The sequence below is a fragment of the Taeniopygia guttata genome, chromosome 1 (genome assembly GCF_048771995.1).
Source record: "Taeniopygia guttata chromosome 1, bTaeGut7.mat, whole genome shotgun sequence".
In the NCBI taxonomy this organism is placed as follows: Eukaryota; Metazoa; Chordata; class Aves; order Passeriformes; family Estrildidae; genus Taeniopygia; species Taeniopygia guttata.
The window spans coordinates 42,392,051-42,416,103 of NC_133024.1; the positions used below are offsets into that span (position 1 = coordinate 42,392,051).

At 36.8% G+C, this 24,053-nt stretch overlaps 1 protein-coding gene across 1 annotated transcript in view; it reads right to left on the minus strand.

The window, feature by feature from the left end:
- GUCY1A2 (guanylate cyclase 1 soluble subunit alpha 2) overlaps window positions 1-24,053 on the minus strand; it is a 152,593-nt gene that overhangs the window by 19,052 nt on the left and 109,488 nt on the right. The window contains exon 7 of the mRNA XM_030270145.4: window positions 9,808-9,962. Coding sequence (XP_030126005.1) covers window positions 9,808-9,962 — 155 coding nt within the window. The remainder of the gene's footprint in view (window positions 1-9,807; window positions 9,963-24,053) is intronic.

Sequence of the window (24,053 nt, forward strand, 5' to 3'; positions counted from 1 at the left end):
GGAAGAACGTTATAAGTTTCCATGGAATTTTGTAATAGGTAGATTATTTAATGCCTGCAAAGTTCATTTCTGGAAAGCAAATGAATGAATGAATCCTCTTGCCAAGAGAATTTTGTAGGGTTATCACTATATGCAATGGCACTTTCTCCACAGAGTATTTTTCATGAATTTTGCATGAGACAGTCTGTGTAAGCTCATTGACATATAAAGGCATTTTCTTTCCAGCTTTTAAATAATCACTTGGTTATAAAGCAAATAAAGTTTTTGCCTTTGAACTTCTGTGGAGAACTTTATTTTGCATGTGGTTTGAAGGTTCAGAAGGTCAATTTTATGATCAAAATACTGCAATATTTTCTAAACTGCAGGAATGTTTGTAGAGGCCTTTACAGAGAAGCTTCTCTTATAATCCCTGCAATGTTTGCAGTAAATATTTGGTGTGTCCAAACTACAGGCTTAATATGCTGAAATAACTCTTCACAGCTTCCCCAGTTAGATTTCTGTATGTAACAGCTGAAGTCTTGAAACTTTCTGAGCTAATCTGTAAGCTTTCACTATAGCCTCTCTTCCCCACACTGGCTATTCACTATGGAGCATCTGGCCTTCCTAAAAATCAATGGTTTCCTCACCAGAGTCTAACATTATGTAATTTTAATGACCGTTACACAAATACAAAATGGTAAAATATATCTATATGCTTTGATTAAGGTCAGGGCTGGCACTAAGATTAGTTGATTTTTTATAGTATTTCCTCATAGAAATAAAAAGTCCAAGATATTAATTACCCATCTTATTTTCACTTGTTTTGTGAATTTGTAGCTTGGTTACAATTAAATGCTCCCGGAGTGATAGACAATTAGTCTTTTAAAGATTCCTCTACTGCTGTGGCTTGTGATAGACTCCACATGCCTGTATTAGATGCTTGAATCAGACTCTACCCCTCAGAAATTGTCCAGCTGACCTTCATAGGGATAACATTTCAGCTCTCAAGCAAGCATGGAAGGAAACCTTTGTTACCAAATGTTAATGGAAGTTACTTATGATTACATTCTATCCTACTTACTTTACTACTTCTAAGGGAAACAAAACAAAAAAAAAAAAATCTGGCTCAGATTAGTACTATTAAAAAGATTTTTATCATGATGACAATTACCTCATTACCTTTCTCCTAAAGAACAGGTTCTTCAAATTCCTTAAATAATATGTTGGTCCTGACACTTGGCTTCCCAGTCTGAGAATGAGATCATAATTCAGAAATTGCTTCTGATTTCCTCTATCTTTTTGTATATACTAAAGAAGCAAGTTATCTGCAAATTCTCAGTGCATATCAGTGAGGATATTTTTCTGCAAAATTTTCCCTCTTACCTTTAGGCCTTCTGTGATGTTAAAAAGAAATCAATAGCAGTTGATGGCCATGGCCATTTTTAAGTTCATTGAATTCCTTTTTATGGGTACAAAGAACACCAAAAGATCCTTGTGCCAAGCAGGCGAATGAATAGTGCACATCCTCAGGGATGCGCACTGAGCCGCGCTGTGGTGGGCTGAGCTTGGCTGGACACCAGGTGCCAACCAAGCCACTCTGTCCCATGCAATCCATTCTTTGCACTTCCTCTCTGGTTCAGGAGAAGATCCAGTGTAAAACCTTCTGCTCTGGAACATTTCCTGGGTGCTGGCACCCAGTTCAGGTTGGTTGCCTCACCTTGTGGACTGTTCTTAGAGCACTCCTTTGTGAACGAGACAGGCTGCCAGTTGTGAAAGCGTGAAAGAACAATCTATCCTGAGAGCACAATCTAATCCTTCATCTTCAGGAAATTATGTTGCGGTTTTAACTGTATAAAAAATGTCCCCAGACTGTCCCATATTCAGAGAGCTTAAACTGAAGTTACACAACCTCCACAGTTCAGGAATATTCATATAACAACTAGTCTGAAAATATCCCAAAGCACTTATCTTAGCTGTATTTTCTGAATCACTTCTGTGAATTTCCCCCCAGGGCACTATTGCAAAGGATATTTTTATAGTCAGTTTTTCACAGGTTCAAAATTCTGGGTTCCACTCAAGTAGTTGGATTTATAATTTACAATTCAGAGCTCAAATTGTGAGGGTCAGGGTACTCAGGCATTCCTATAAATTGCCTGGAATTAGGTCTGCCCTCAGCTTGTCTTCTTCGTTCATGTTCAAGGGGAGGAAGAATTTCTTAAGCAGTGATTTGCAGTTGATTAACTTTGACACCTTCTCCTCCTAACCTGAAATCTTTCAGAGCTTTTAAAATTCTTGTTCTGTCCTTTCCTTGGTGGGAATGTTCTTGCTTTCAGACAAAAAGAGATAGTGTCTGAGAATTATCCTATTTTTTTTTCTTTTTAGTTCATTAATTTAAGAAAAAAATTCAGGAGGTCTGTGTGTGAATGAAAATTGGGATCATACTTAGTGGGAATCTTGAGGAAGCTTTTAAAAGCTGTAGCTCTTTCCTCTCATAGATTAAATGATACAGAAATTATATTTCAAATTATCTTGGCAAGAAACAGTAACCTCTTCATCAGTGTTTCTATATTCAGAAAACCATAGAATCACTGAATATGCTGTAGTTGGAAGGGACCCATCATGAATATCAAGTCCAGCTCCTGGCCCTGCACAGGATCATCCCCAAGCTTCACACCATGACCCTGAGAGTGTTCGAATGCTTCTTGAACTCTCTCAGGCTCGGTGCTGTGACCACTTCCCTGGGGAACCTTTTCCAGTCCTCCAACCACCCTCTGGCTGTAGCACCTTTTCCTGATATCCAGCCTAAACCTCTCCCAGCTCAGCTTTGTGCCTTTTTCTTGATTTCAGTCATAAGACTGAAGAGATCAGTGCCTGCATCTCTGCTTCCCCTCATGAGGAAGTTGCAGATTGCAATGATGTCTCCCCTCAGTCTTTTCTTCTCCAGGTGGAACAAACTAAGTGATCTCAGCCACTTCTCATATGGCTTCCCCTCCAGCTCCTTCACCCCCCTTTGGACACTCTCGAATACTTTAATGTCTTTTTTATATGGTGGCACCCAGAACTGCCCCCAGCACTGGAGGTGAGGCCGCCCCAGAGCAGAGCAGAGCAGGACACTCCCCTCCCTTGCCTGGCTGGCCATGCTGTGCCTGATGCCCCCCAGGACAGGGTTGGCCCTCCTGGCTGCCAGGGCACTGCTGGCTCATGTTCAACTTGCCACAGACCAGGACCCCCAGGTCCCTTTCCACAGTGCTTCTCTGCAGCATCTCATTCCCCAGTGTGTACACACAAGCAGGGTTGCTTGGTTCCACTTGCAGAATCTGGCACTTTCCCTTATTAAACTTCATATGGTTCTTATGGCCCACCCCTCTAATTTGAGGTAATAAATTGCTCATCTCTCCCATTTCAACTAACAGAGACTTGCTACTGCAGAATTGTTACAAAGCCCTCTATACTGAGCGCATGTTTCCCATGATGATTCTTAACTCCCTCCATGCCTACAATTTTTCCTTTCATCTCTCAGAGATGTCAGACTTCTGAACTTTTCACTGGATTGCTGAATCAGAGCACAAAAGCACCCACTCAGAACTAAACTTCAATGTGAACTTTTCTTTAGGAAAATTGGTCTGTATAGACCAAAATTGAACAAAAGTTCTAAGAGGAATACAATGCTCTACAAGGAGACTATGCCTGCACTCCTAAACATAGTATGCACCATTGGCCAGGTCAATCTTCCATAAATCCTATCACAGGGAACGATATCAAGAAAAGAAAAAGGTTCTTTCTGCCCTAACTCTAAAAGTACTGTAAAACCTTTAGCTAACCTTGTTCACATCAGCCCATTAATCAGTATAATTAGGAAAATCTAATTTTAATGGCTTTCCAAACAGGCTATGAGAAAACTCTCCTGTTGGACTGCCGCTCCCTTCCTCCGTGGCAACAAGTGTTGCTTGCTTTGCCAACTGGGCATCCTCTTGATAACATAAACCAGCTCATTTGTTTCCATATGAATACAGAGAATAAACTATTACTGCACTCATGAGAAATTTTGGAAGGCTGCTCTTAAAACACTCAGTATAAACATATGAATTTACTATTGTAATGCTAAAAATCAGTGTTCTTAGTTCTAAGCTTTAGTGGGTTTGAATTTCTCCCTCAGTTTCTGTGCATGCTATAAACATAAGGGACTGGAAATAAAACCCTGACTACATCTCTACCTAATTAACTGCACATTGCATTTATTACTTTTTAAACTCTGGAAGTTAGTGTATTGGTGTTTCTTCTTCATACAGGTCAACTGTGGAAAGGTTATGAAAGAGTCAGTCATGATTTTTAATGGAATATGTTGCAGACCACATGCAGCTCAGCCTGGTGAGTGTCAATCTCTGTCCTTTAACATTTTTTTTCTCACTCACCTAAGCAAAAAGAATACTGGTTTTCTGCTTCTGTTTGGGACATCAGAGGGTCAATGCACAGGTTTGCTACTAAAAGGCCTCAGGCTTTACACTGATGTAACAGTGCTAGCCTCAAGACCTACCTGGATTTTTGCAGGCTTGAGCTTTTTGTAGTTTTAACAGCTGTGTAGCCAACAGATGACTTTTTCCTAAACACAGCTTTAGATCAGCTGTGTGAAACAGTGGGGTAACATACACTGTTAACTACTGAACAGTGATCTAGCACAGCTATCCTGTGTAGAATAAACCTTGAATAAAAGTGAACCTTGAACAAAAATAGTGTCACAAAGTACAGCACAGACAGACACGACACCAGAGGCTCAAGGACCACCATCACAAAACACAGTGACTATGGAGGTGCAACCTCACAGAGGCAGGTGGCACAAGGAGCCGAAACCCAAGAAAAAACAGTGCATTTTGACTATGCTTCTAAAATTAGACTAGCAATAATTTTTTGTGCCCATTAATAAGTTGTATTCCCAGTCTGCCCAAAACTTAAGTCTCCATCCACCAATATCTCTTGAAAACATACATACAATTGACCAACATAAAAATAGTTTTTTTAAAGGATGCTGAGAAATAAAACCTAAAATAATCTGAAAATACTCTTGGGAGAGCAAGCCCATTGTTTTGACCATATGAAGCAGAAAAATATAGATGTAGAGATTGCTATAACCTGTAGGAGAAGTAATACATATAAACAGATACAACCTGTAGGGAAAAAAATTGGTAAAAATAAAAATCAATAAGGACCTTAAAGAAAAGCCTAATTTTAGTTTAAAATCTGTGTAAAGAGGGAAGTATAGCAATACTTCTTAATTACATAAAACTTCTTTCATACACCTTTCTGTGACAGAACTATTAAGAAGCTACATTGGTTTTAATCAATTTTAAAGGCTGAGAAGCAATTTATGCAGGTGAGCACAATGACCTGGCCCAGCTCAATAAGGAGGTACACTTGGGTTGCCTTCTCTCCTAAATCAAGATAAAGATGTGGGATACAGGCTGTTCATCTTTGCCTAAGCTCAGGTCCCAGATGCATTGCCCAGCACGTGATAATGGAAAGTATCCGTACCCAGCACTGAGTGCCAGAAGCACATTTTCCACAAGAGAAATACATGCTGCAAAAGACTAGAGGTAGAAAGAACAGAAAAAACAAAAATCATTCTTAAATAGGAGTTACTTGACAAACAGCAACAACTATGTTTACCTGCTTTTGATAACTTAGAAATCCCAAAGCATTACATTGCAACACTACTAAGAAAACAAGACAAATGTAGGTTTATGATATTAATATATCATAAAAATCATTATTAAAGGCTGAAACAAAAAAACTAAAAAATATTTGATTTCTCTCTTGTGCTGAATAGCCTCATAAATCTTACTGTGCTTCCTTCCTGACTTTGGAAAATAGGGTAATTCTATTCAATTCAGGATAATGTAGATGAATTAAATAAACTTCTTTTCTTATTCCAGTCCATATGTTTATACAGGGACTAGTCTGGGATGTTCAACTTCCTCTCCAATTTCCACATTTTTCACTGGAAGTTTTACCAATGCTATTCCCGTGATTTAATTTCACAATGCTGAGTGATTCAAAGCACATGGGGATCTGTGATCCTTGCATCTAAAGACTTGTCTGAGTCAAGAAAACAGGATAATTCAAACAGAAGTGATGTTTCAGATTCAAAAAATGCAAAGTCCACCTTTGTTAAAGGTGTTGTTTCACACCTAGCAGAGCTCTGCCCAGGTAGGTGTAACTGAAGCAAGGCTGTCCCAGGCTTACTGCTGCTGCTGCTAAGCAACAAACATCACACCCTGCACTTATTTCACTTATTTTAGACTCTGATTCTTACTTAGGTAGATTACAGGCTTGAAGGGAAGTGTCTGTAACCAATAATAGGTATTCTGAAGTGTGATTGTTATTTGAGTACTGATGACACTTTATGATGCATAATCTTTACTGTAAAATGAAAGCTGATAAGTATTGGATATGTTTCAAGGACCTGCATGCTTTATAAAACTTGTATCACAACTTCCATCAGGGGCCATGGTAGACACAAATATGTGATGAGAAATGCCAGTAGTTTCATATAATTGAAAATTCTGTTGTTTTCATACTGACTGCAAAATCATCTACTTTGGAAAAATACTTAATCTTAGATAATAGAAATATTAACAGCAGTATTAATAAAGTGCACAGCAGCACAGTGTGATCAAACAGAAGCATTTAGTAGAATATAAAGTCAAATACAAATACATTTTGAGTTTGTGATGAATCACCTTATTTATACACAATAAATATATACTCAGACAAATTATATTTAAGAAAAGTTATACATGGATGCATCATATAACTCTTTTTTGATTTGGACACCACAAGGATATTATGCTAAATCTCACAGATCACGTTCAGAAACTCTGAATAATTTTGCCCCTTTGAGTATTTTGTAATTGCAGTCTCTTCTGACCACTGTGTCAACAGTGTCATTTCTTGACTTCCCTGTTTTCAAGCTTCCAACTGTGCCAGAAGGTATAGTTGGAAATCAGCTTTTCAAGTTGCCCCATGCATATTCGTTTTATCTTTTCACATCATTTTCCAAGCCTGTAATATAAAATTGTTCCTAGCCTCATAATCACTACTTTTAGCCACTCATTTCTGAATGATAACTACATCTCATTCAAACATACATTTTCTTGCCATTTCTACTTCCTTCACCTGTAACCATGTGTCTAGCCTGTTACTTCCGCTGCAAATTCTCTGAATCAAGCACTGAATTTGTTCAGCACATTAACAGCAGATTGTTTACTGAGTACAATAGTGCAGATTAAAAACACCAACAATTCTGTATTTTGTTGTATGTTGTTTTGCAATTTTATGTTGCAGCATTGCTACATAATTGCTCACTTTTCTACCTTCTTCCCTTTTTGAAGCAACAGTCTACATTGATAGCTCATTCATATCTCATTGATATCAATTGATATCCAATTGATATATCATTGATAACTCATTCTCATTGATAGCTCATTTTCACCATCTTGAAAAAAAAAATGGTCCTATTCATACTGGATTTCTAGGATTAGAGGGAAGTGAAAAAAAAAACAGTTTTGATGCAGCCTAAAAGATATGCAGGATGAGAAGGTCTGACTCAAGTATTGGTATCTATGACGTAGTAAGAATGCTCTCCAAGGTGACTCACATTTGACCTGCCATGGTACAACATGCCCAGTGGCAGCCAGGCAGAGATGAGACACAGGTAAAGAGAAGCCATCTTCTCTGTGCCACAATGTACTAGGAGTCAGAAAAAGGGCAGCACAGACCCACAGATTTCTAACAAGCTCCACACACAGGCCCTCAAACTAACTTTCAGAGCAGTCCTTTAATCAGCATTGTGATGGAAAGAAAATACCATCACAGAACCATAGAATCAGTGGGGTTGGAGGGGACCTTTAATGCCAACCCTCTTGCCATGAACAGAAACATTTCCAGCTAGATCAGGTTGTTCAACAATGACCACAAATTTGTGTCTCACAGAGGAGGTGCCATATCACTCATAACCAAATTCAACACCACTGCCACTGTGCACTGGTACATGGAAAGTGACTCTGGCCCCGACATGAAGAGAGTTTTGTACACCACAGGTCCCACCGATACTTTCTACTTATATTTCCATAAAGCTGTCTAGCTCACCAGTTTCTCCTCTCAGGGACACAAACATGAGCAAGCAACACCATAGTCCCAAGTGGAATCAGTCCCCTGAACTACATTTGTGAAGCACTAAGGTCTCTCTTCTGAAAAAGTATGGACTGCACTTTCAGAGTATCTTGAAGACTATCTCAGGCTGGAGAACAGCACTTTATAAGAACTGATCCTGTTCAAGAAAAGTTCAGCTCCCTGCCAAAGGGACTTGGTCAGCTTTTGCCAGACTGCAAACCACACATCAAAGGCCCTGCTACTGTGTAAATTTTGTAACTGGAGCACAAATGGTAAACAAAATTATGGTGACTATTGAGTTTTAGAGGGTTCCTTCTATCCCATACTGGATGACCAAGAGCCAAATCATGTAGAATGCTGTGTATGGAAGGTCCCAAAACCAGTTTCTTTCCAAATGATACCAAGCTCCAAACAGAAATTTCCTATATATTTATTGAATTTATTTTCATTGAAATGAAAATATTTTCTGTGAACAATATTAAATTGGATTTGGATAGATTTGGAAGATAATAGATTGTCCTTCTCTTGCATGTTACCAGACATCCGTATGAATAGATTTCTGTTCACTTTATGATACAAACCTTATTCAGTTATTCTACCTCTTCTTCAACTTGTTACACTTGCTTCATTCTCAAAATACAATCTCAAGTGAATGGGCTCTTCAGAAGAATCTTACTTTATGCACTAGTTTAATTACTTTTAACTTTAATTTCTGACTGATTCATATTTTAGCATAGCAGACACTTTAATACTTGGATGAAGAAATCCCATTTAAAATTTTTATTTACATAGATAGCTATGGGGGAAAATATTTGAGATTCACAGTTCTGAACAGGAAAAGAAAAAAGAAAGAAAAGCAATATTGTTTAAGCAACTGTGTACAGATTTACCACACAGTCTCAAAACCTTACTTCAGAAAATTACTTCAGATACAGAACACTGGAAGATTGAGATATTCTGCCAAAAAAAAAATGAAAAGTGAGTGCATCAGCTGTACTCTAAGCAGTAGAAATTCTAATAGTCAAACTGTCAAATTTGAACAATAAGGAACACCTTTTTTATTTAGGAGCTGTTCCTCATAACCAGATTTAATCAAGCTTTCTCTCCATTTGCATAATTTCTTCAAAACCCTAGGGATAATGCTTTGCCATTTTCAATCTTTTTTCCTACATTATGAGAATGCTTCTATCAAGTGTGTCTTTACAGTGCTAAATAAAAAAGTTTGTCTTCAAGAAAGCATTAAATCTCTTTGTAAGCTTGTCCTTACTGGCAAAATTAGACTTCCTTCTGAGACAATGGGAGTGTGCTTTCTTTCATGAACTGTGTTTAGTGGGTGGAACCCAAATCCCCAGTCAAAAGCTGCAATAGTGCACAAAACTACATTGCTTTGGGAGATATCTCCCACTTCTTTTGTTGTATATTATTTTAGGTGGAAATGGCTCGGTTTTCTGTTGTGCCTCCTTGCCTCCAATGCCTGACTTCTTTGCACATTCTGATCCAAACCTGTGAATGAAAGACAGGCATGCCCAAGCAATACCTCTTTCCAGCTGATGCCCTACCAACTTTTTGTTGAATTTCAAGTGTTGAGGACAGAACATGTTACAGCATGGAACTGAAAACAGGCCGAAGCAAAAACAACAGGAAAGGGTGAAGAGGACTTACTGGTATGTGGTGGGACTGACGTTGATGCGGCGTGGGTGACTTCCTGACTCGAACTTGCTTGCAAGGGTGACGTTGTTCCCGAAGAGACAATAGCGGGGCATTCTCACACCAACCACGCCGGCCAGCACCGAACCTGAGTGAATGCCTATCCTCATCTGGAAAAAAAACCATGAGATCCACGTCAGGCTGCCTCTCCTGCACCACCAATGTTAATGCCATTAGCACTTGCTTACAAGCAATCCTTCCAAATAAAGAGTAAAATAAAGAAGAAAGACTGAAGGGGGAAAACCCCCTTCTATTCTTCTAGCTTAAATCAGATGCAGTTAAAAGAAAGAACAAAAAAAATTATCTTTTCACTAAAACTATTTTCTTCTGTGCACACTTGCTGGAGACTGTGACAGTCAAAATAGAAATCATGACCAGAATAAGTTGGAATCATCCAGGCTTACTGCAATATCAGCCATCTAATTACACAAATAAGTACATTACAGAGGTTATTTTTGCCACCACTTATAACACAGCCTTTAAAGTAAAACCCAGTTTTTCTCAAACTGGTAGGAAGAGTAGCTAAGTTTTACCTCCTCCATATTTTTCTTCCAAATTCTTCAAGGTCTAAGGTCTTTCTCACTTTGTCAGACAGAGAGATATTGCAGTGGTGAGAATGCTGACGACTGAGGCACCAATGATTTTAAAGGTAATTGTACCCTCCTCTAAATAAGGAGGAATAAATCCCCTGCAAATTAAAACCCCCATGTGATTATTTCAGCAATCATCCCCTGTAACTGCCTGAGATCTGGCAATTGCATAGACCTGTATAGCTCAGAGTCACCATCCAAGTTTCTTTCAGAGTGAATAATCATGCAGAGATTTACTCTGCATATCTTTTAGCTAACAATTGTGTTTGCCAAGCAAATAATTTTTAGAGATAGGGAAGTCTTTTTCTCTTGTTAACTTTGTAACAGTAAAAAATTGAAAAGAAGATATTTATATCCTCTGAGAATACTCTTCCTCATAGCAATTGGACTGCTGCAAAACATAAGGTGTAGGAAATAAATAGCAGCTACTAAGAGGGTCTGATGGGGTATGAATGAGTGACTTACCTAACACTGTACTCAGTATGGTCCTTTGACTTACTTAATTCACAGTTATTGCACTCTGCTTTTGTCCATCAGTCCCTATTTTTTTAAATAACAAAATACATATGTACTCAAATACAAGTTTTAAAAAATCATTGTTATCTCTTTTTATGTAAAGAAAATGCCAGCATTTGATAACATTGCTGTCCATGAAGCTCTAAGAACACGTGGGACCCCACATTATTTCACTGACTATGGTTTTTCTCACATGCCCAAGACTTTCACTGTGCAGCTAAGCACTCTTCTAATTGTGTTCCTCTCTTATGTGTCACAGACAATGGGTTTAGAATTATATCTGCTCCTGCATAACCTAAGGACATGTTCTGCATTCATTGTGATACTACTTATCACAATATTCTCACAGGCAGCCTAAAACTCTCAATCTTCACAATAATACTGTTAACTACAAACTAGTTTGTTTGGGTTGTTTGGTTTTTTCCTCTTCCGTTTTTCTCTCTTTTTTTATAATCTGTGGCAATGTATCACTCACTTCAACTGAACTTTCAAACCTTTACTATGGTTTGGAAGGCAGCCACAAAAATCCTTCAAATCCTCTATTCCAAAGGGCTGGGAAGCATCCATGAACTTGGTTTGCCTGCTAACATCTGTGCAAACTCATAACACTTGGGTTATTTGGCTCATCTTTTGGAGCAACAAGATTTCCTGTTTTTGTTCCAACATACATTTAAACTCCACTGTCCATTACCAGTGGAAAAAAGTGATCCTGCAGTCGTGAATTGGGTAAACAGCCCTTCTCCATATAGGTGATGTCAGTACCTGCCCTCAGTGAAAGACTATGAGCAGGAAGTCTTGCTCACAGAACAGCGAGCATGCTGTCAGCTTTCAATAAATAGTAAGTAACCTATTTACAATGTCTTCTTCTTGTGAGATGGGAGGTGAGTTAGTCATTTTGCACACTATTTTAGGAACAGAGCTAATGAAATCCATTTGTTCCATTGTTACTCTGCACATTTATTTAAAAATCACAATTTAACTCTGTGCTGTGACCTCTTCCATGGTACATTCAATCACGTGTAAAAGCCAGATTGAAACTGTAAGGAAAGGTATTAGCTTTGTTTTCCTCTAAAAACACAGGGATAAGAGTATACATTAGAGAGGATGGAAAATATGACAGCAAAAAAATGTACTAAGAAAATAAAATTTGCTTTTGCAATATAAGCAGTGAAAGCTGAAGTTATTGCTGGTTGTTTTGTTATTTTCATTCTTTCCTTTTCATTGCTTCCTTTTATTTGGGCGCACAGTTTTTTATCACTCAGTGCTTCAGTGACAGACGTGAGGGTTCTTCTGTACTATCTTAAGAGCTTTTTAAAAAACACATGCTCCTACAACAAAAAAGGTAGATATATTCTCACAAGCACAGGTTAAACTACATAGAGACAGTCAAAACCTGAGGTTTTCATTGGGTGAAAGAAAGTTGATGTAGGCTTTCTCAATAAACCTTAGAGAGATATTATATTAAGAATGGCTTACAATAAAGCTCCACATCTGCTTTATTATATAGTTCTCTACAAGTAAAGAGCATAAATACTTTATGCTCTTGCCATAAAGTATTCCTTAGTGTGCCTAATTATGCCAAGAATAACCATTACATTGGTCCTATAGTACTTTTTAGAGAAATATGCTTACTTAGAAGTGTCTTTTCAAAATTTTACTTTATTCGCAGATTCGTTGTTCTGGTCTCTTCCTCACAGAGTTGAAAACTGTTGTGTTAACAGCTTAAGGCTCTTTTTTACAAAGGAAAAAAATATGTGATCAAATTATTAACAGGAAGGCTCTTACTGGGGCACATCAACCTTTCACATTACCTTTGTAATAAAGAAAATCTGCCCAGACCACATAACTCAGAAAAATAATAACAACAGTTACACAAAAATAGTTATAGTACCCAAGCTATATTGTACATGTAGCCCTTATCAGTGCTTTCTCAGAACAGTCACCATTAAATATTAATATTAGCACAGAAAGTGAAAACTAGGTGACAACACTAGGATGCAATCTTTTTGCCTATCATAACTCTGTTTATTCCTTTTAATATATGTGCAGCACGAATTATAAATTACTTTCTTAAATTTAACATTTTAAATAAAATGCACGTTTTTCATCTGTACCAATTGTTCCTTTGTATGTCCTTAATTATTTGGCTGAAGATAAAAGGAAAGTATGTAGCTGAACCTGAAAGTTCAGAGGCATTATGCACACAAATGGAAAGGTGGGTCTTTGGAAATTATCACAAAGAGAAGACAGCTGTGAAGAAAAACAAGCAGTTAATACCATTTCTCCAATAGTTAAGGAACAGTGAAGAGACCCACAAAAGCAAAAGACATTTCTAAAGTGTGATCCTGGAAGGCACAATGGCAAAACAGATATGAACAGGTGGAAAAATACTGAGAGACCTACAAGAGATCTTTTAGATAAAGAGGGACAACTTGAAATGAGTGCAATGAAAAATGAGGAAAAAAGATTAACAGATCTGATCTTTGCAAGAGCTGTGTTAATAGCGAAGTGGAGAAAAGCTAATGAGTCAGAGGTGCAAAAGAAAAGCAGCCTGCATTGATCAATGCAATGTGAAAGGAAAGACACGGCTATGTGCAAAGCATAAGAAGCATTTGCATTAAGAAAATAGCTGTATTTGAATATTTCCTACTGGATAAGGCACAAAGAGCAGAAATGTCTAATACCTGAGTGACTGGAAGGATACTGATTTTTTTTTTTTATAGTGATAAAGAAGGAGATCCATAAGGCAAGATGAGAAGCACTGGTCATCATCTAAAATGACCAGGGGAAATGTGCCAGAAGTGGTATCAAGCATTGCAAGGGGACTGCAATGGGAAAAGTCAAGACTGCAAGAGGAAAGTCAAGAACAGACAGGAACAAGGATGAACAAGACAAAAATATTTGCTCTTTTCCCGAACTGAACATTCTGTTACTGAATTCTTCTGATGTCCCAAATCTTAGAAAAATTGCATGCTACTTCTTTACACCTCCTCATTGCCAAAGCATGATTTTCCTCTTTTATATCTAGAAGTGCTGGGGGTTTTATTTTGTTTAGTTTTGGGGTTTTTTTAATCTGCTATGCAATTTCAATTACTTGCAATTGCCTGAATGCCTTCTTGGGCACCATACTGAAAATTGCAATCTTACATCAAAATAAAGCCTATTCCAACTGAGATGAGAGTAAGTGAAACACTGAAAATTCACAACCTGTCTACAATTGACTTTATAGAGAAGTGGCAAAAATTTTTTAATAACAGTAAACGAATGCAGTGGCATGCCTGAAGTAAATTTCATCATTGCTAATTTGCTTCTTAATAGCTTTTTCTGTTAATCAGTACTCTCAAAAAAAAAAAAAAATCCAGTCATTTTCATTATGGTCAAAGCTCTTGAGTTTTTTCTCCTTTGAAACCTTTTTTAAAAATGTATTCTCCTTCCTCTTTCTTTATTTCTCCACATAATTTTTAAGGCAAAAATTAGAATACAAGTGGAAAGACAGTCTGAGAAGCAGCACTTATCTACTAATGAATGTTTTTGAAAACCTCCTCAAATCTAAAATTTTTTGACCAATATATATTTGCATATTGATAAGCAATAAAGTACATTAACCTTATTTCTCTTCAAATAAAACTGAGACATTGCATTACAAGATTTAAAAATAATTCCTTTATTAATTAGACCACAGAAAAATTGTTCAAGCTGCAATGTTTCCTGAAAGGAAAATTTAGTGGGTTTCAAATTATTCCTCAAGCTTCTTACGTACATGGTGCTGTGCAAAAATATTTGCAGTCTTGGTTATGGGCTTACAAATCTATTTTAAAAACCATAATTCATGCTTTATTCAAAATAAAAGAGTCTAATAGGCAACAGCATAGAGAATTGCATAAGGGTATGACTGTGAAGAATTATTTCTGAGCTGAAAAGAAAAGGACTGCAAATATTTTTGCACTGCACCATGTACATAAGAAGCTTGAGGAATAATTTAAAACCAGTTTAATTTTCTTTTCAGGAAACATTACATTAGCTTGAACCATTTTTCTGTGGTCTAATTAATAAAGGGATTATTGAATAAATTGAAGAGCAAAGTAGGAAGAAGAAGAGTCTGTGGGTATCTTTCTGTCTTCCAGTAAAGAGTAGTTGATTTTAGAACATGCAAGCAAACATTCCAACTCACACTAAAGGTAACCATTTGGCCTGTCTTCTGATAAGCACTGGGCAAAAAAACATGCTCATTTCCAAAGGTCTTTTTCTGAAACCAGTAATTTTTTAGTTCAGGGATTTCCTGAGCCAAAGATATTCCTTTTGTAGAGAAGAGGTGTTTGATTTTCAGTTCCACCTCAAATATAAATTATGGTAACGTTTCAGCATGCATTCTTTCTTCCCACCACACACATGGAATGAAGGACCTTAATAAACAGTTCTCATGCTGTGAAAAACACACTCCCATGCTAGAAAGAGAAGTCTCAGGTTGTTGCACAGGTTAACTGCATCCACAAGGACACACAATCCATTTTCTCAGAACTGTCTGCCTTGCACAGACACAGATGAAGGAGAGAGGGCAGGCTGGGAAGTAGGTGACACAGTTTGGAAAAGAACCACGGGCAGAAGTGATCCCCCACTCAGCCAACCTGGAGCTTTTCAAGCCTCAGTAACGTGACTGACTGACAGCTGCTCAAGACTTTGTGCTGAGCTGAGCAGAGCTCAGGGCTGGCACAAGCTGCATGAAAAAAGTTCCAGGCAAACGGATGGGCCAAACTAGAAAAGCAATTAAACACAATAGGATTCTGCTGGATCAGGACTTTTGGTATCAGCCAAAATAATGTACATTGGTATCTGTACAGTAAAATTTCTTAGACAAAAGCACTCCTCACTTTCTGGCCTAACATACTGATTGATAATCTGTGTTTCACTATGGATCTTCTCCCTTCTCTCCTTGCAGCATCCTTCAAAAAGGAAAAAGTCACCTCTTGCAGGGTGTCTTAGCTGTTAGTCCATGACACACAGCCAGATTCTTTCAAGAAGAATCTGCCAAATTCTTTAGGGTGTTTTCTGCTCTAATATTTTCTAGTAGCTTCTACAACAGCACTATCTCTAAATCCCAACATATGCCTTACACAGGGACATTTACTTTTAAGATGTTTCAATGTAAAATAGACTCTCCAGAGCTCAGAGGTCTAAAATCAGGGCCACACACCGGTGAGTCAATGTGCCTTTCTGCTCCTTCAGAGGACTGCAAGTTGATAGGACTGACAGCTATGTCCTGACATATGCTTTAGTGTGTGGGTTATCTGTATTCTTAGATAGATTTATAAATATCACAGTGCCTTTCTGGAAAGGGACATATGACAGTACAGCTCACTACAGAATTGTTGCCAAGGAACAGACCTGCTCAGAGGAAAATTTAGATCACTTGAATTTCACAAGGTGTTCTCTAGAACTAAACTACAGGATAAATTGCCCCCGCCCCCCCCCCCCTTTGAATATTATTTGGAGAAATAAACACTGAACTTATTTTCTAATCAGAATTTCCTAGATTTTTTACTCAAAGAATTATCCGGCCCATCTGAAGCAAAACACGCAGCAAATTATACAAGGACAATGAAAAATAAAGTTATAAACGAATAAAGAGTGAATTCCTTGGGATCAATAAATCCATTTTTACTAGTTGTTGGGTAAGGCAATCATGTCGTTTGTGCAAAAGAGATGCAATTAAATGATAACCAATGTGATGCACATTGCATATGTACATCCCTGGGCTGTGGTCTTGGCATACAGTCATTTCTTCTGAATGTGGGAAAAGGAGCTATGAATCATTTCTACATAAAGAAGCCCTAGACTTGAAGGATGAAATTTTTTCTCTCTTTCCCTTGAAGTTCTTCCACTATGATCTAAGCTACCCCTGTTTTGAATAGTGGTTGGATTAGTTAATCTCCAGAGGTTCCTTGCAGCTTCCTTTATATCACAACTCTGTATTTCATAACCTGTATTGAAAAATTATACACCCGTGAGTCTCCATCAGCAGTATGAGGTAGAATTGGATGAAGTAGAAACAAAAACAAAGACTCAGACTAGTTTTGGGAACTCATTAGTTCCAGCATCAAAGGGAAGTTTACACTGGAGCAAGTTATTTTTGAACCAAATGGGATCATGTGAATTCACTATGGCATTGCTCAGTGTCTAGGTTAGAAGAGGATTTGGGTCATCTGTAAACTTCTGACCTGAAATTATTTACTGGAGGGCATTCTGAGTGGAGATGTGGGTGTTAAATGACGTAAATGAGAATTTTCAGTGCTGCTAAACAGAAAAATAAAACCTATATCCTTCCCTACGGTTCCAAAGAAGAAACATTAATGTGCTTCTTCATGAGCTGCTTCTCACTCCCCAGTAAAACATTGCATTTCATTGTTGATGGGGTATTTAATCAAAAACACCTTTTATTGTTTTCTTTAAATAGTAATTTCCACAGTAGGAATTTAATTACTATTGGAACCTGTGTGTTCAGGCACTTAAAAAAGAGCTAATCACTCACACAAGCCCACATGGCAGTGGAGGATTTTTCCCAGCCTCCCCACCACTGACACCCAAAAAAAGAAAAATATTCATCAGAAAGTTCTCTTTGATCCCTAGTGTAGGAGGACATCTTTGTCTCACAGTGCCATCATATGACATATACTGAATGGATTGGGTGATACTTTAACAAGGATAAATGACACATGCTCAAAATATTTAAGGGAACAAAAAAAAACTGTATGAAAAAAAAAAAAAAGTTTGACCTAAGTGTTTTAACCTCAAGAATCCATTTTTGATACTTTTGCTAATTTAGTAATTTAAGGTAAACTTCACCTCATTGCAACCACCTAGAAGTTGGCCAGTTCATTTAAGTCAGGTTTCTAGACTCCTGCTAATCACAGGAGGTAAATAACCTCAGGGCTGCAATTCTTCATATTTTGAAATGGGCACACAGGAGAGACTGAATCACTCACTCCTGAAGCTGTCTAACTCTCCTGGTGGAACAGAGAGCAACATTTAATGGTAAGTTTAACCTGGACACCTCATAAACAGACAGCTAAAGAAAGGTGAGATGAATTCAACTCTCAGCCTGCCAAGGCTGACACACTTTTACCTGTCTGTAAAATGAGCTACACTCTTGTGCATAAATCATTAAAAATACTTGTATTGATGGATGGGACCCCATCAGAAGATCATTCTATTTGTAGAACTGCAGAAATTTCTTCAGATATTTTAATGTAACGGTCTTTGAATCTAGCCTGCAATCTTTGAAACTGTAAAATGAAATGACCTTTCAACAGCAGAGTCATGCTTCATCTTTTGACCACAATAAATGTTCTTACACATTAATGAAAGTCAGATCTGCTTTGGGAAGAACCAATCAACAAGGATCATAGCAGCTTTTAAATAGAACCACTGATCTGTAACAATCTTACAGTTTTACTACTAGAAGCAACCTTATCTAGCCTCTACAATAATGATGTATCTGAGTCTTCCCAATAGCTCCCACACTATTAATGAAACTTAAATTGTTGCAGATGTCATTTAAACCTCTACCACCACAAGGAATGTTAATACTTTTTACATTAAGAAGAGATACATTTTAAGCTTGTAGTTTCTAGTGGATGCCCCAGGTTCTTGCAATCAGTACCAAGGCGGACATAATCAAAATGAAAAAAATTATTAAACTCCCTGCTCCATATGGACACTGTAGACATGACAAAAGAAAAAAAATCAGTGGGACAAGATTTAAAAATGTACTTTTTTTTAAGTTGGGAAAAGCAGACAGACTGCTTCCTTTAGCACTTCTCAGTCTAACAATACAGCCAATTAAATTGTTCAAGAAATGATTGGATGTTGCACTTAGTGCTATGCTCTAATTGACCATAGCACGGTGGTGATCAGCCAAAGGTTGGTTTTACTCAAAAATCCAAGAGGTCTTTTCCAACATAAATGATTCTCTGTGATTCTGTGACTCTCTGATACAGATAAATATCCAAAACAAGTCAATATATGCCCTCTTTTGAAACAGTAAATCCAAGAATGACAATATGAAAAATAAAAGGCTAAGGAAACCCCAAGCTGTGTAGAAAGACAGTGTGGAATTGTAAGCTGTAATAGCTAAAACATAGTTTACTTCCTTGTGAAGAAACCTAAGGCACTGCTACCATCATAGAGACTTGAATACTAAATGTGCAATATAAAAACTTGTTCTCATGCTCAAATAAAAAAAAATAAATAACAAATCTGCCTGTAAAGTAAAGAAAATTTCCATATTACTGCTGGGACATACAGATATTTTATACCTTATAGGTTCCAGTGTTTGAACAGCTCACTGTATTAGAAAATCGTTAAGCACCTCATTCTAAAATGATAATGCTGCTGTGTTCCTTTGCTTGTTCACCAGTTTGATTTTAAGAACTGCAATTTCTATAGACCGAACACAAGACAATGTAAGATGATGACAATGATTTTTGCAAAATTTACCCAACTCTTTTATACCTGGAGCAAACCTCCACAACTGGCAGTGGCAATTGCATACAAAGGGAAATGACGCTCAGTGACTCTATGGATCCTATAAATAAGAGACCAAAACATTTCACCTTGGCAATAATGGGGAAGGGGTTTATTAATACGCCTTATTGCCTTGGTACTTCACCATCACAAAGCTGCAGATCTTTGCAGGGAAAGTGAATTTCCTCATCAGTGAGATTAAACTACACATTCACATAAAATTATTTTTCTGAAGTCTTTCAGACAGGCAAATCCAGAAAGTTGTGAATAACTACTTCATACAACAAAGGGAATTAGCACAAAGAGAAAGGCAGCTGGTTTGCACTGAACTGAGGATTTGAGCAAATTGTCTAAGTATTTAGTTAGTCTCCTGATTCCTGTAGAGACAACACTTCAGCAAGTCAATCAAACTTTCTTGACACCACAAAACAAATCATAACAAAAGCTAGGATCAGAACTCAGAGTGTTCTGTACAGCTCTGTTACCTTCACTGAAAATCTAGGTTTTAAAAAGGACATTTGTAAATAAATTTGTTAATGAAATGAACGAAAAATCACTCTGTGGCTCATACAAAATGTAACATTTTCTATTCTTAGATTCCAAGTGGAAATCTACAAGCAATATCTGATTGTTATTGAACATTATATGAACCATGAATAGGAATGAAATACTATTTCACTGTTTATTTAAATTGCTCCAGAGAAAATTCTTAACTACACTACAATTTAAAGAAGACGATTCAGGATAAAATCAAATGTTCTGGTGTTTTCATGACTGGAAAGCTTCTGATCTTATTTTCAAAAAAAATTAGCAAATGAAGGCCTGATGATGTCAAGAATATGACAAAACCCAAATAGAGACTAATTGCTCTCAGATGAAGGTGAATCACTTATGAGAAGGAAAGATTTCAATGTTCAGTCTAATGACTTTCCTTTATTTCATTCAATGATCGCTCCCACTGTGTCTAACACTCATCCCTCTCTCAGAGACACACTGACAAAGAACAAAGCATGGCAACACATACAGTTGGTTTTGGCTTGTAATTTCTATAAAAATAGCAATCTTAATGCATATATTATAATAATTCCTTTTCTGTAGGTTACGCATTTTGCAATTGCAAAATACTAAACATTAATTTGCTCAGCCAAGATTATATCTGCCCATCTTCACCAGCTTTTATAAATTAATTTTTATTTCTATAATCCACAAATATATAGACAAAAATTTAAGTGTACTTATGGTATTATTTGTGTAAGACCAGAAAAAAAAGCCAGAGACTTTAAATCTCAATTATCCTTGCATGTTCTTTTGAAAATGTAAAACTATTCTATTTTGGGAGGCAGTAGAAGATGATAGTATGGCATATCTACAACTTCCTTGTTTGTCTCCGCTCTACAGCCAGCCTTTAATGACACTAACTGGGTGCATTTGGCTTCTGGGGGACACAGACCCCCAGCCCTGGATTTTGCTTATCCACCATTCTCCTTGCTTGTTTCTTTCCTGCTGTTGCTCCCAACTGATTAGGTTTTATTTGAAACTTTTCCAGTCAAATTTTTCAACCAAGAAGTGAGCAAAGAGTCTCTCTTGGTGCAATCTTTCTGATAAGTCCCTTAGCTCTAAGTCTCATTCTTTACTCTTTTCCTCCCAAATGCATGCAAGATGTGTTTTCATGAAAAGCATCCCCTTATTTTTTAGTGCCTTGTTCTTTATCAGTGTGTCTGAGAGGAAGATGACTGTGAATATTAAATCATGAAAATTTGATAATTTTTAATTGTATTTAACTTGAGTTGAAATTTGTGGATAAATGAAATAAAGTAGATGAAATCTCACTCTTAGTTGTGTTTTATGAATAAAATTCAGCATAACTTATTTTTATTTATTGTATTTGCTAATGATCTGCAATAAACAACACACAACACAAGTAAAAGGATCCTGCAAACTGAATGCATCTAGAAATACACTTTGAATTAAAAATACACAATTCAAGAGAGAAAGCTGTGAAATTCTGAGAAAAGACCAAAATAAACTTGAGATAGCATGCAATCTTGCCACATGAAAGAAGTAATCTGGGGTTATGAGCATCATCTGACACCTATAGTTCATGCCTACATAATTTTAGTCAACTTCACCAAGCCTATTAAGTTAAAATGTAGGTACTGTCAACAGCTGGGATTTCTGAAAAGATCAATAATCTCTTCAGAAAGGATTTGATTAGAGAGAAACTAAAAATCTGTAAATACTTACAGCTTGGCTAATTATTACTTAATAGGAGAAGTGTGAAAATCATCTACAAGTATGTGCAAGACGTTAATATCAAAGAGGAACACAACTAGAAATAATACAACTTAAATGAAAACGTAGGTGAATATCCAGCTTATCTAAATAGACTGTACTGTATGACAGAGACAAGTTTTTGAGGTAAATGTGCTAAGTTACATCATTTTATTATGGCAATACTGAAACACTGGAAAACACATTGTGAGGATGTTGACAGGAAAATGGACAGGATGCATTAACATATGTGTGTCTTTTTTAACTCTAACATCATACTGCATTGAAGGACAACTAATTAAAAAGTGGTGGTACATTTGAGGGTTTCAAATGACTGCTGCAAAGTCTGTTCTCCTGTCATCCTTAAGAACAGATGGGGCGGGAGAAATATTTTTTAATGTTCTGAAACCACTTAAAAAACCAGAATTTTGAATTTCAGCTCGAAGAGAAGTTGTGTACCTTGGTTCACATTGTCTTTAAAATTTTATAAAAACTAAAAAAAAATTAAGTCAGCAGCAGTGCTGAACCAATTTTACTCATGATATAAACTCAGATATTTAACTTTCATTTTGCAATAATCATACGATGATCGATGTCAATAACATACTTTGCAGTATCAAGCACACACCATGAATAGCAAAAGAGCATAAGCTTGACAGAAAACATTAGTTTTAGAAAACATAAGTTTTAAAGTCATCCTTTCATAATGGACTATCAGTTCTGTTACCACACTGCAACCATATCTACTCATGTTACTTTGGCATTGGTCTGCTCCTCATCACAGATGATCACAGCTAAGCTTCCTGTAGATAACTATCAAAACAAAGTCTTTCACAGGAAATACTTTGGCAGTGGCACATTCAGCCTCCATGAGAATGACAGGAAGAATCACCCCACTAAGGGGCAGCAACCTCCAAAGTAGCTCCAAACAACACAGTGGTTGTGCTTTTAAACCATTCTATGTGGTTTTGAAGCACCTGACCCAGCTGCCCCTATTTACTCTACATTGCTCCACTTTACAAAATGGTTTGCTCTGCATGAACTAGAACTCTGTTAAAGGAAATTGAAGCAGTAGCTCTTCTCAAGATGTACACCAAAGTTAAGACAAACTTTTATGGGCATATCAGTTTGTAAATCATCATTTGATCTTTCAGATTTGTGGAGGCATTTAGTATGGTAGAGACATTTAGTATGAGGAATAAAATCACTTTAAATACAAATCTAAAAACATTAAGTATAGATGCAAGGGCCTCAGCACAAACTCCATTAATCCACCAATCCTCTTCAGTTGCAGTGATCTACTCGAAGAGCTGGCACACTTATTGTGCCATGAGTGACAGGGACAACAGCAAAACTATGTTACATTGACCTTTCAAACCTGTGAACATGAATTTAAAAATTTAGTTGCTAAAATTCTAATCAGTGACTGACTTTCTATAACAATAGATATATTACTAGGTTAAAAAGTTATGGGTCTCTTAGAAATGCTCTAAGGACTGAAATGTAAATTTTAATTAGAATGGTAAGGCTCATGAAATTAAGATATTCACTTACATAAAAATGTTGTAGATGATCCTTGAATGAAATTAGTCAAAACATATTTAAGATTTCTCATTGCAAAAGTGTTTCAATCCCAGAAGCTTCCCACATTAAGGGTTTGGCTTCATATACTTCAAAGCTGTAGCATGTTAAATTCCAATTAATTCATAAAAGGTAGGCAGTGTGTGTACAAAAGATACTTGCAACAAAAGACTGCATTATGGTATGTCTCAAAGCTCATTATAAAGCAGCTACTACAGTGGACTGTGTCTGATAAATCACCACAATTTTTCTTCACTTACTGTTACTTAGAAATTGATCTTGGTTTGTAAGCAAATTCAGAGAATTCTAATTTACTTGTAGTAATCCCCATGGGAAAGATGAATAATGTTCAGACTACATTTTCCACAGACACCATTCCCTATGGAAGAATTGTGGGAAGAGTAATGAAAACTCTTTTCCTTTTCTCTGAAATAAACTAATTATTTTCTACAGAAATAAATAGAAGCTTTCTTCAAATCAAAAACCATGCAAATTCATGCAGCTGAACTTAATATGCAAATTTGAGCAAACAGAAGCAGATCTTCTCCTTTAAAGTGTGCATTTTATTAACGTCTCTCTAAATCATAGAACAATGTATCTAAACAGACATTAAGTTTTTTTACAAATTATGCTTATAGGTGAAGAACCTGCTAACAAGGAAGTACACTTCCACATTAATCACGATGAAATGTTGCCAAGCAAACACGGACATTAATTTTTTTT